General features: G+C 49.7%; 1 protein-coding gene across 1 annotated transcript in view; it reads right to left on the reverse strand.

Annotated features, from left to right (window-relative positions):
- Positions 1-872: 872 nt before the first annotated feature.
- The window catches only part of LOC148116137 (H-2 class II histocompatibility antigen, E-S beta chain-like), a 30,081-nt gene continuing 17,592 nt past the window's right edge, over positions 873-13,361 (reverse strand). The window contains exons 3-6 of the mRNA XM_087885400.1: positions 10,728-11,000; positions 3,738-4,019; positions 2,186-2,250; positions 873-941 (exon numbers count right to left, since the gene is read on the reverse strand). Coding sequence (XP_087741526.1) covers positions 873-941; positions 2,186-2,250; positions 3,738-4,019; positions 10,728-11,000 — 689 coding nt within the window. The remainder of the gene's footprint in view (positions 942-2,185; positions 2,251-3,737; positions 4,020-10,727; positions 11,001-13,361) is intronic.

Here is a 13,361-nt window from a genome sequence, read left to right on the forward strand (position 1 = left end):
GGGCAGCCGTAGGACCAAAGGGGATCGAGCTTTCCCCACTCATGGCCGCAGCCTAATGGACCTGGGCAAGCTGTTGACAGCCTTGGTGGTGTGCGAGAGGAACACGCCTTTCTAACTGGCCTCTTCGCCTCCTTCAGGCTGCACAGGTCTGCTGAGTGGCGGTGGAGTTGCCACCCAGGAGCTGCCAGGAGTAGAGACCCCCAATGATGTGCCTCTTTCACTGGGGCTGTTCAGCAGAGAGAGCAGCGCCCCGCCCTGTCCTGCGAGGCAGCAGCTCCACAGTGCTTTCGGGACGCTGCCCGAGTGACACAGCTCCTCCTGCGGTCCCTTCCCTGGACTGAAGGCAGCCTTCTGCCTTGCAGCCCTCCCCCCCCCCCACCGCATCTCCATTCCGAGCTCTCATGCACCTCTTGGCAAAGCGGGACTGGTGAGAGGCGAGCGAACTAGGGAGTGGGCGCTGCACCAGCTGCTGCCTTCTCCCTCCCCCCCCCCACCGTCGCTCAGCTGCCCACTCCTGAAAGAGGACAGCCGTCTCCGCCACTGGAGAGGGAGGGTGGCAGCCAAATTCCGGGAAGGCATGGCTCGTGAGTAGCCGGGCCTCCTTCCGTGTGAGCAGGCAAGTTGGCAAGGCGCCACCCAAACTGGTGCCTAAGGCTCAAAGGCTCTGTTCCTCCAGCCTTGGGGTGAGTGCTGCTTCTTACCACGCCCCCGCCCCCCGATGCTTCAGGGAAGCCCAGATGGCCCCACATGTTCTGTCTGGTAGCAGAGAGGGAAAGGCTGGGTTGCCCCCCACCATTTCCTGCAGGGTCTGCTGGCAAAGCGCCCCTCTTGTGCACCCACGGCTGCAGTTGGGTGCGTGAGGGGAACATGCTTCATGCATAGGCCAAGGGCACGACCCGCGAGGGGACCAAGGAGATGACCAGCAGTGACGTGATCTCCAACTGCAGGGCAAAAGAGATGGGAGGCAGTAGGCAGCAGCCCCCCCACCCACTCCTCACCTTGTCTTCCCCCGCAATGGGAGCAGTAGCCAAAGACAGAGGCGCAGGGGAGAGGAATGCCGTCCCGCGGGCTGGATGCCTCGGACAACCATGTGTCTTGTCCCAACCACATGGGATGGAGCAGGCGTGTGATCCGTATCACGTGCCTCACCCGCCCCCGCCCCTCTGCCTGCTGCCGCCACCTTGCCTGTTTCTCGGAGGGCCAGCTGCGGAGTCCCTGCTGCCACACAAGGACCGTGCAGTCCCTGGCCGTCCCCCGGACCCTCTGACAGCCACAGCAGGTGAGGCACCTCTTCCCCAGGCACCTGTCAGCTAGGAAAAGCCAGCCATGCGAGGAGTGGGTGGGAGTGGTGGGGCAGCGGGCGGGGCTGAATCCCACCACTGTGTGGGCTGGATACATTGTGTCAGTGGGCCGTACTCGGTCCGCGGGCCGTAGTTTGAGGACCCCTGGCCTAGATGGTCTCCACCCCTCCCTCACAAGGAAGAGCGGCCCTGAAAGGAAGCTGGGGTGTATGTGTGTCTCAGCAGGAGAAGGTCCAGGCTGCCATTCTCCTCCTCCCCCCAACCTGCCACCTTCAGCCTCCATTTCTCACAGGTTGCAAACAGGACAAAGAGTCTTCAGCTGTTAAATAAAAAATATGCTTTTGCATCGGAGAGCAGGATTAATTCATGAGTGCTGTAGAAAAAGAGATGGGGAAGAAAATCAGAATATAAAGAGACACTTTTACCGTAAATAATAAACTCTTCTTCCCTTTCATCCCCCACCCCCAAGGCAGACCCACACTGCAGGGGGGTGGTTGACAGGCAGGGACACATAGAGAGAGAATCCGCCCATTTCAGGGAGGAAAAGGCTGGGATGCTTCATATGAAGAAAGAAGACGGGGCTACGATGGGGGTGGCAGCAAAGGGGGGAGCCTGGGCTCACTTGGCCAGAAATTGTGGGAATTCTCACAAGGAGAAGGGGGGTCAGGAAGAAGAGCCTGTCCAGGTTCCAACTGATGAACCCAAAGGAGTCTGCATGGGGTGCCAAGAAGGATCCTCTCGGACCGGAGGGTGGGGTGCAGTTCAGGGAGAAGTTTTGGAGGGAGTTCATTAAGTTGATAGGGTCATCTCAAGGACTCAGCTCCACCTCCCACCCGAGGACGAACGGAGGTAGAGAACGAGCGAACGCAATGATAGAACAATACCTGAGATGCTATGATAATTATCAGCAGTTTAGCTGGGCAGATCTCCTGCCATTTGCTGAAGTGGCCTACAATATCGCAGTGCATAGTAGCATAGGTGTCACCCAGGGGTGAAATGCAAAATTTGTTACTACTGGTTCTGTGGGCGTGGCTTGGTGTGTGGGGGGTAATGTGACTGGGTGGGCATGGCCAACTTTAAAAAAAAAAAACTTTTCAAAGCATTTTTTTAACTTTTCAAAGCATCGGCCGAAGAGGTTGCAGAAAAAAATGCTTTGAAAAGCCTCTGATGATCCCAGCTGAGCCGCACGATCATCAGAGGCTTTTTTTTTTACTTTTAAAAGCATTTTTTCGGCGGAAGAGGTTGTAGAAACAATGCTTTTAAAAGTAAAAAAAAAAGTCTCTGATGATCGTGCGGCTCAGCTGGGCATTGCGGGGGGGGGAGGGATTTTTGCTACCAGTTCTCCGGACCACCTGCTCCCATCGCTACTGGATTGGGTGATCTGGTCCGAACTGGGAGGATTTCACCCCTGGTGTCACCCCTTTTAAAATAGCCACAGGGTGGAATTTTCCTCATGCCTGGATACCCTCAAGAACCCCCCTCCACAGTGAGCCTAACAGAATGGGTGGGTTGCTTACAAAATGTGTGGGGGAATTTATACCTGGGGTGCTCCCTCCCCAAGGGAGGAATGGGAAGGAATGGCCCCCTTCTTCCCTTCCCTTCCCTTCCCTTCCCTTCCCTTCCCTTCCCTTCCCTTCCCTTCCCTTTGGCAATTTCCCAAAACATGGAAAAATTCTGGGCAAGATTATAGCTTTTGTGTGTGCTTTTTATTTTTAATTGCAATACTTTTTCAGATCTCTGTAAGGAAAAGCTGCCCAAAATCCAAAAAACTGCTCTATCCACAACAAGGAAATATTGTTCATGCAAGTTTTTTTTTTAAAAAAGGAACAATTAAGGAATTTTAAAAGCCACCTATAATTTTTAGGAGGGGTTGAAATGAGGGGGAAGAGGAGAAACTCACCTGCAGGAGGTTGGATGGGAATTGCTGGAAGGAGAAAAAGACCCAATCAGAACCCTTCATGGGCTGGAGGACTCAGGGGGTCCCCCTCCCCATTGATAGCCCATAATAGGTTGCAGGATCTTCACTTATAGCCCCACAAACAAGAGAAGCTGCCAAAAATATTCCCCAAGGGGCCCCTCTTGGCCACCTGCTAAGCTTGATGAGAGGCCTCCCCTAGAGGGTCCCCTCCCCACCACCTCTCCTCCAGCCCCCCAGACTCACCTTTCTTGCTCTTCAGGTAGGAGAAGAGCCCCACAGCCAGGAAGGCCACTCCTATCACGGCCCCCATGATCCCCGTCCAGAGTTTGCTCCTGGCAGAGCTGGAGGAACGGGGCTCTGGGGAAGGAGAAGGAGCCTCACCTGAGCAGGAGGATCAGGCCCACCTTCCCCCAGGAGGCTCCATTCTGGCTCACCCCACAGGGAGGGTCTCTCTGCCTTCTCAGGGCAGGATGGGGTCCCCAGATCAGGAGGGAAGAAAGGGGAGGGGAGGGGCTTACCCCACTGGACGGTGATGGGGGCCTCCAGGCTGGTGTGCCCCACCTTGCAAGTGTAGACATCCCCCCGTTGGGGCTGGGTCTCCAGCATCACCTGGAGCTGGTAGGTCCAGTCTCCGTTCTGGAGCTCCTCCCCAAAGGCCATGCCCTCCTCCTCCAGCCGTCCGTTCTTCAGCCACTGGATCTTGATCTCCACGGGGTAAAAGCCGGTCGCGGTGCAGAGGAGGATGGTGTTGGGGGAAGAGGGCTCCATCTTGGTGGGGGAGATGGAGACGGTGGGCTTGGCTGGAGGGAAGGAGGAGAAGGAGCCACATGAGAGACAAAACAGGAACGAAACGACGCAGAAGACGGGAAGGACAGACGCAGCACGAGTCGGATGATTCTTGGGATCTCGTTGAAAATGAAACCAGATTTTTAATTAGGTCTAATACCACAACATTTGTTTGTTTGTTGTTTGCTTAGTAAACTTAGTTATTTATTAAATTTATTTGCCAAAGTGGCCACAACTAACCCAAAGTCTTACAGACACTCTCCTAGCCGTGACTGCCCCCTGCTCTCCGGGAGTCCAGGAGAATCTCCAGAATTGCCAACTGGGTCTCTGGGACAATGCAGCTCCACCCAGAAGGAAGTTGGTTAAAGTCCCCCATCTTGGGGCTCCCAACACCCAAAGCCCCTTTGGCCTTTCCAGGGTTCAGCCGAAGCCCCTAATCCCCCACTCAGCCCCTCCCCCCACAGCCTCCGGGACCCTCGAGGGGGCAGCCTCAGCATCTCCTGGGTCCCCAGAGGTGGAGATGAAACCTTATCACATCAGCAGACGGAGGAGACCTCCAGCCCTGGTGACGGATGGCCTCACCCAGCGGCTTCATGCGGAGGTTATAGAGGAGAGGAAAGAGGACGGAGCCAAATGCCTCTGAGCAGCCCTGAAGGTGATCAACCAAGTTTGCCAAAGAAAGAAAGAAAGAGAAAGAGAAAGAGAAAGAGAAAGAGAAAGAGAAAGAGAAAGAGAAGAGGAGAGGAGAGGAGAGGAGAGGAGAGGAGAAGAGAAGAGAAGAGAAGAGAAGAGAAGAGAAGAGAAGAGAAGAGAAGAGAAGAGAAGAGAAGAGAAGAGAAGAGAAGATCTTTGTCCCAATTTTCTTTGGTGTTTCAATCACTTTTCAAAAAGTTTTATTTGGAGAGAGAAAATTTCTCCTTCCACTTTTCCTTTTCTCCCTTTAGGATCCACAAGATACACAAAAAATCAGCAGAAGATTTCAGGGGGAAAAGTGCAAAATGTGATGTGGCTGCAAAACCCCCCAATTTTAGGCAGCCTCAACAGAAAGAGGCATTTTGAAGGACAGGGCAAAGGAGCCCAATGGGGGGGGGCAGCCCTTTGCTCCCCATAACTGCCAGAATCCCCTGAAGGAAAAGTTTCTCCCCCATTGAAGATGAGAGACCCTGAATCCCCCCTTCAGAGCAGGAAGGACAGAAGAGGTTTTGGGGGATCTCATGATCTCTCTCAAGGATCCTTCCTGGGGGGGGGCTTTGGGGGGATTCAGAGGGAGACCCACCTCAGACCAGGCTCTGCCTGCACCCAGCCGGCCTCCTTCCCAGCCGCAGGAACCGGCCATTCCTGGGGAAGGAGGTGGGGAGGGGTCCCTCTGACTCCCAGAGGGAAGCCTCTGCCCTGGATGAGGGGGGCAGGGAGTGGGGAAGGGATCCAGAGGGGATCTGGGATCTTGATCTCCTCCTTCAGCAAATGCTCCAACTGGCACAACTCTTGGATGGATTAATGAGGGGGGGGGTTTAGTCTGGATGAGCCCCCCAAGAGAGTTGACAATAGATCCATTCCAGCCCAGAGTCCTTTGCTAACCATTTTTTTTTTCTCTTGAGGGATTTTCTTATTAACAGTAAATTCTATAATGCTTAAGAAGAACCCATTTTTAAATGGTTCTTTGTAATTCCAACCTGGGATCTGGTCAGGTTTCCACGCAGACAAATAGCAACATTTCAGGTGTGAGTTGTTTTTATTTTCCAGGAAAATCCCATTTGCCTCTTGGGACATTAAAGGCCTTTGTGGAATTGCTAAAAGAAGGCAGAGGCTTTACAAACTGAAAATGGCTTTTTTTTTTCTCAACAGGAAATGCAAAGTTTGGATGAGAAAAAGTCTTTTAGCAAGAAAATGGAAGGATCAGATTTTAAAGCTGCAATTTGGTATTTTTCCATGTTTATTTTTATAGCCCATCCCAAACCTCCTTATTTACAAGACTGCCGTGTGAAGATTTTGGGGTTCCTATTTGGCCAGATGGGAGTTGCTGGAGATTTTAATTGGATCGGAAAAAGGTATTTTTTTCCCCTTTTAAATACCTCCCAAGGGACACAACTTTCTCCCTCTGCCCATCCAAGAATCCAATTTAATAGACAAATAGAGACCTCTTGATTTAAAACAGCAGGAGGACAAAGTACATTTTACCTGCCCCACATCATGTCATTCAAGATTTCTTTTTGATATCAAGCTTGATGCCTAATGTAGTAAAATAATGTAGTAAAATAGGAGACAGATATAAATCAGAGTTTCTTGTAAAAATCAAATCCAGAAAGCACCCACAGGCAGACTGATTCAGCTGGATTCATTAAGTTCTTTATATACATATATATAATTGTGGGGAGAGTTGAGGGAAGGTTGAGAGCCTCTCTTGGTGGCCGGAGAAAAGCTTTGGCCTCTCGGGGGAAGGAGACGCCCGGATCTCTCCGGAGAGAAAAGTCAGCTCAGAAGTCAAAGAAAAAGGAAGAGAAAATCCCCCCAAAGAGACTCAAGAAACATCCGATGATTTCAGGTCTCCTCAACTGGAGCCTGACCAACAATTGGCTCTAAATACATGGAATATTTATTCAAAGAACTGGAGAATTATTGGCCTCTTGTCTGAAGTATTTTCATGGAAGTAAAAATAATACTTTTGATGAAGAAGAAATTATATGAATCACAATGAAATTCAGGATCACCATTTTGGATTTATAATAAAAATTCATTCTATTTATGTGGATGAAGCTTCTGAGCAGCTAAAGCAACAAAACATCCAGAGATTTTGGTCCTGTCCCTGAACCAGGTAGGGAGGAAGGGAGGAGGGAAAGGAGAAAAAGAGGAGGGGAGGATGGTCTTTGGAGTCTTTGGGCAGCTGATGAAGCTCCTTTCCCTGAAGGTAAAATCCCCCCAGAGACCCTCAAAAGGAGGGAGGAGGTTTACCATATGATAAGAAAGTGGATAAGACTTTTAAAAGTCACATATTAAGGAATGCTTTATTGCGTGTCTGGAAAAAGTATAAGTATAAATTAAACGAATAGTTACCAATGTGGGCAATACCCAGACACGTGATAGACAATATAAGTGTAGAACAAAAACAAGATGTGATTACATACAAAGAGCTTCTTAACAAGGAAAGAGGTATACTACAACTAAAATCTTTGAATCAACTAAGAGAAGAAAGGATAATTCAAACATGGTTTCAATATGTACAGTTGCAAGCTAGATGGAAAGAAGATCACAAAATTGGTATTTTGCAAAATGAGGAGAACTTGGTAAAACAGATTAGAGATCAAAGTCAAATGCATATAAAAAGGTTGCATAATGCATTGGTAGAAATAGATTCAGAAACGGAGTTAGTTAAGGACTTTATGATAAAATGGGCACAAAACATTGAAGAACCAATAATGATGGAAACGTGGGAAAAAATATGGGTTAGAAATGTGAAGTTTAAGCAAGCCCAAAACTTAAGAGAGAATTTTTATAAAATGTTTTATAGGTGGCATCTGGATCCTAAAAAGCTAGCCTGTATGTATCCAAGTGTGCAACCGAAGTGTTGGAGATGTGAATGTGATGATGCCACGTATTATCATATATGGTGGACATGTAAAAAAATTAAGGCATTTTGGATAAAAATATGGTGGATTATTCAAAACATTCTCAAAAAGAAGATAAAATTTACTCCACAGTTCTTTTTGTTAGGCATAATTAGAGATTGTACGGTTATAGAGACTAAGTTGATTTTAAATTTAATAAGAGCAGCCAGATTCTTGTTGGTGCAGTATTGGAAGAAGGAAGACTTGCCTACCATTGAAGAATGGACACTAAAAGTAGTGAATTTAGCAGAGATGGCAAAAATTTCAGCGTATTTGAAGGACCATTCAAATGAAAGATATATATCGGAATGGAGAAGATAGATTGACTATATTCAAAACAAATATCGGGCTAAAAAGCTTCAAATAGCTTATGAATGAAACCAACTTTTTCTTTTTGAATTATGTTTTGTTAGTTGAAAGGGGAGTTAAAGAGCAAGAGGGAATTAAGAGCCTACAGAAAGTTAGCATATTTTAGTTTATGTTTGTTAAATGTTACACCCTGTATTTGCTCTGGGAAGTCTGAGGTGGGGGGAGGGGGGTTGGAGGGAGAGGGGGGATGGGGGATGGGTGGTGGGGAGGAGGGAAGGGGGGGAGGAGGGACAGGGAAAAATGTTGTAATGTTTGATAAAACTTTTTAATAAAAAAAAAAAAGGAGGGAGGAGGGTGGGAGGCCCTGAGAGGCCCACAAAAGAGACACACTCACAACACCAACACAATTGGCACTTGGGGCACTTGCGGAGGTTATCAAAAATCGCTAGAGAAATGAATAAAAGTGAAGGTGAAATCTCCATATTAAATATTATTGGAATGAGAATTATTTCAAGTACTGTGCCAGATGATAAGAATGTTGGGCTGTTTGTAGGGGAAAAATGAACTTTAAATATCATCCAGAAACAAATTAAATAGCTGAATATTATTATCTCCATGAAAATATCCTCTTTGGTAGTAAAAACATTTCCAAATGCATCTTATGTGGCAGGTGAAAATCCTCCCAGGTTTCGCAGGGAAGAATTTAGGAGTGAAAATGAGTTTTGCCTCCAGACTGAATAAGTGGAGAGCAAAATCTCTGTCGGTTCCACTAAAACATTCAATAATTTCCGGAAGGAGCAAATGCTCCAAGAGGCTTTTCTCTCTTAGGATCTGGAGGTTTTCCTCTTATGGAAGAAAGATCTCATTGGATTCTATGTTGAGTCGTTATTTTTGGAGAATCTCTGCAGTTACAATGGGAACATTCAACTTAACCAGTTCTTAAGTGATGATGCTTTCAAGACTTCTCTGATTCGAATAAAAGGAATATAATTTCCCTGGAATGGCCGAATGGCAACAAGGGCAGCTAAAATCCTTGATTGGCCTCTGAAACCCCATCAGTCGATAGAAATATAGAAGATTTTTATTAGGGAAAGAAATAAAAGGAGAAAAAGAAATGTAGGCAACATTGAAGGAATCTGGAAGAGAGAATGAAAGAATCTGAGGCTTCAGGGCTGAATGGAGGCCCCATTTCTTTCTTGTGACCCCAAATTCAGTTTTAAGGTTTGTGGGTGTTTTTGGATTCTCCCCCCAAATCAGGAAGGAAGACGGAAGCGATCAGGGTTCCTATCATTGGGGTTTTTACATCTCGGTTTAAGCATTGAATCATGATTACAAATTCTAGCCTGCTTCCATTACTCATCTGTTTCTTTATTGGATTGAAAAGCTGCTGGACTGGAAATGACTCTGACTGAATAAAGATGAAAGAAAAGCAGAAGATCCATAGAAAGGGGTCGACAGGGGAAAAAGTGTCCACTAATTCTTTTTTTTTATTTTGGGTAAAAAATAAGGTTTTATCCCAAAGTGCCAAAAAGTGAATCACTGCAGTTGTTAAATGAGTAACAGGGTTGTTAAGTGAATCCAGCTTCCTCATGGACTTTGTTTATGGGAAGGTCGCTAAAGGGGATGACGTGACTCCGGGACGCTGTGACCGTCACAAGTACAAGTGTGTTGCCAAGCATCTGGATTTGGATCACGTGGCCCTGGGGAGACTGCAACGGTCGTAAGTGTGAAAAACAGTCACAAGTCATTTTTTTTCACTGCTGTTGTAACTTTCAACGGTCACTAAACGAACTGTTGTTAAGTGGAGGACTGCCAGTATTGAGCAGGAGAGAGAGAGACCTGGCTGGATTCCCCTCCCCCACCCCCACCCAAAAAACCCTTATCTGGATGGATTTTCTTGTGGGGGGGGAAATGGATCAAAGGGATCCCAGATTCCAGGCAGGAGGAGAGTTTGGAGCCTGGGAAGAAGATTTTGTCCATCTGAGAGTGCAGAATAAATAAATAAATGAGGAGTAAAACCTCCATCCGGGAGGATCCCAAGGAATGAAAGGAATGAAATGAAAGGGGGGGTCCCCTCCCAGGGAAGAGCCCCCCTCCCCCAGACTCACCTCTCCGGCCAATCAGGCGCTCCTGGTAGTTGTACACTGTATACAACTGTTGTATAAATTCTATCTGGATTGATTGATTGATTTTATTGTTTAGTTTATTTATTGCTATTATTAGTTCATTATTTATTCTATCATTTAGTTAGTTTATTATTTATTAAATTTATTTTATTATTTAGTTAATTTATTATTATTCTTTCTTTAGTTTATTTTATTAGTTATTTATTTTATTATTTATTTATTTATTTATTTAGCTTTTCATTTATTGATTCTTCATTTATTTATTTAATTTTATATATTTGTTTATTTTACTTACTTACTTATTTATTTATTGGATTGAAAAGATGCCGGAGTGGAAATGACTCCAAATGAAGAACAGAGAGAATGGAGACCTGGAGAGAAAGGATTTTTTTAATCCCAAAATCCCAAAGACCCCAGAGGAGGAGGGAGCCCCCCCCTTATTGGCCTTCTGGAAAGGGCTCCCAATGGGGCTCTGGGGCTTTGCTGGGGGGGGGCAGAGAGGGGGAGGCAGCCTGAATCCCCTGAAGCCTTTTGATTAATCTTTTCATTAATTCATTGATTTTTCCACTGAATTGGAGTCATCCTTCCTTTTGAAACCACCACTAAATCTTCATCCGGGAGAGTCTCAATCAAGGGAAGGAAAAGGGGGTCCCCTCCCCCAAACTCCCCCCCCCCACGAACTCACCTCTCCGGCCAACCACAGAAATACTCTGGGCCACCTGGTAGTTGTTCCGGCAGAAGCGATCCACTTCGGCCTTCCGGTGCTGCAGCTCGACCTCATCCCTGTTCCACCTGTCCACATCCACCTTCCCCAACTCCGTGACGGCCACGTATTTCCCGAGGTCGCTGTCGAAGTGGAGAAACTCCTGCCGGTCGTAGAGTTGCCTGTACAGGTATCTCACCCGCTGCGTCCCGTTGAGGAAGCGGCACTCGCCCTTCTCCTGGGCCAAGAAATGGGCTGCGAGGGGAAGGAGGACGGGAAGGAAGGCCGTCAGGAGGGACTCCAGGGCCCATCGTTCCCAGCCGCTGGGAGAGGAGGGGGGATCCTAGCGGGAGGGGGGAGTTGCGGGAGTCCTTCCGAGAGAGACTGGGGGAAGACGCCCCCTGGAGGAGGGAACGGGATCTCTCTCAGTCCCAGAGAGGAAGGGAGGCTTCCTGGGGGGTCTGGAGGGGGGAGGGGAGGAAAGAGGGGGAGGGGTGGGAAAAGGCAGGCAGAAGCTCAACCGGTCCAGCGATCCCATTCAGTCTCTGCAGGGAAGGTGGGATCTCAACGGGCAGGAAGGATGGGGGGGGGGGGCTGGAGGGAAAGTAGCTTCCATCCCCCCCCACTCTCTCTTCCTTTGGGAGGGGATCTGGGGAGGGGCCACAATGAGGACATCTAGACCGACTCTCCTGGGGTCTCCCAGCCCTTCAACCCCCACTTTCCCTCCCTCTCACCCCCCCTTTCTTCTTCCCCCCAATCTTCGGCCCAGCTCCCTCCCTTTGGGGGACTGTGGAGGATCACCCCCCTTTCCTTTCCTCTCCCCCTCCCCAAAAAGACCCCCAAGAGCCTCTCAAAGGGAGGGTCTCCCGCCCCCTTCACAAAAGACCCCCAACATCCTCCAAGCTCACTTCCCCCTCCCCTCCAGGGGGATTATGGGGGTTCTTGGTCTCCTCCCCAAATTCAGGGCCTCCCCAGAAGGGCCGTAAACCCCCCTCTTGCCTGACCTTCAGAGCCCCAAATCTGAGATTGAGAAGAAAAACGGAAGTTTCTGAAGAAGGAAAAAGACTTTTGCTCAAATGCCTCTTTTCCCTTCTGGGGATTCAGGGCTCAAAATGCCTCAGTTTCCCTCTTTCACTTTCGCTTTTCCTCCCCTTCCTCTTTCCATGCAGCCCCCTCCCACCCAGACCGTGGGGGTGCGACCCCCACTGCGGTTACAATCGTGGAAGGGGGGAAGGGGTCCCTCTCCGTCCTCCTGGGGGGTGGGGGATGGTGGATGTGGGGAGGAAGGGAGAGGAGACCACGCAGAGATCGAGGTTGTTGGAGGCTCCGGAGACCCATCGGCTTTCTTCCCCTCTCCGGGGTCCTTCCCAGCCCCCTCCTCCCCCCAACCCCCCCTCCCCCGCCCAGCCCTCTCCTTACCGGGGGTCTCCTCCCCCCCTTCGCTCCCGGGGATCCGGGCCAGCGCCCCCAGCAGCAGCATCAGGGGGAGCCCAGCCAAAGCCATGGAGGCTCCCCACAAGCGCCCCAAAGGGGGGAGAAAGACGCTCCCAGCCCCAGAGGAGGAATCGGAGGGTCTGGAGGGGGGGAGGAGTTTTCCTAGGACTTCGGAAGAGGGAGTGTCCAGAAAGAGCAGGAGGACCAATGGGAATCCTCCCTTCTGCAGCGTCATCGGTCTCCGGGCAGAGCCTCCCTTGACTTCGCCCGATGCAGGAGAGAGTTCGGCGCAGAGAGAGAAGCGGAGAAAGTGGGGGAGGGGATCCCTTCAGTCTTGGGGGGCTGCAATCTGGGGGGTCTTTCATGCCAGCCCCGGAGGAGAATCTCGTCTTCCTTTTGCCGCCCCCACCATGATTCACCTCCACCCTCCCTTTCTCTGGGCGCCTGGACTGGAGGGGTGGACTAGATGCCCTCTGAGTTCCCACAGTGCCCAGAAGGAGCCTAAGCTGGAGCTGCGGAGAGTCCAGGAGGGCAAAGTGGATGCAGAGCTCGAGGGGTCCTTCGGGGCTCAGAAGGGGAGGAGGGACCCCCAGCAGCTGCCCTGGATGACAAGGGGGGAGGGGCAGCCCCACAGCCAGCCTGGACTTGGGGGTCACACGCTCTCCCCAATCCGAAGGGAAGCCAGGAAAACCCTCAGCTGACAGGCCACGCAGGATCTGCAGGGATCCCTCCTAATCCAGCCGGATCTTGTGGGATCCCAAGTGAGCGAGGGAGATCCCAAGGGCTGGAGGCCAGCCAAGACCCTCCATCCCCCCTTCTCTTCCGGCCCAAGCCCAGAATTCAGGGAGTCCCCCCCCCCCCGTCTGAGCAGCAGCTCTTCCTCCGCCCCCCCCCCCCAATTCTCAGCCAAAGGGCCCTCAAGGCACTTTTTCCTCCCTGGAAATTTTGAGGGCGTTTTGTCCTTAATTCCCTCCAACTTTTGTACGTGTGTAAAACGTCTTTTGAAGAGAAATATCGTTTCCACATAAATGCAGCTTTTCCCTCCTTTCCAAATCTCTGCCGTGATTTGAAATAAACCTTTAATCTCCATAAATCTCACAAATATTTTATATTATGAATGAGCAGATTCTCCTTTCCTCCCTTTTGTTCTTTGCCAGGGAACTCAACGTTTTGCCTGCAGGG

Source organism: Pantherophis guttatus, chromosome 2 (genome assembly GCF_059756535.1).
Source record: "Pantherophis guttatus breed Tessera chromosome 2, ASM5975653v1, whole genome shotgun sequence".
NCBI lineage: Eukaryota > Metazoa > Chordata > Lepidosauria > Squamata > Colubridae > Pantherophis > Pantherophis guttatus.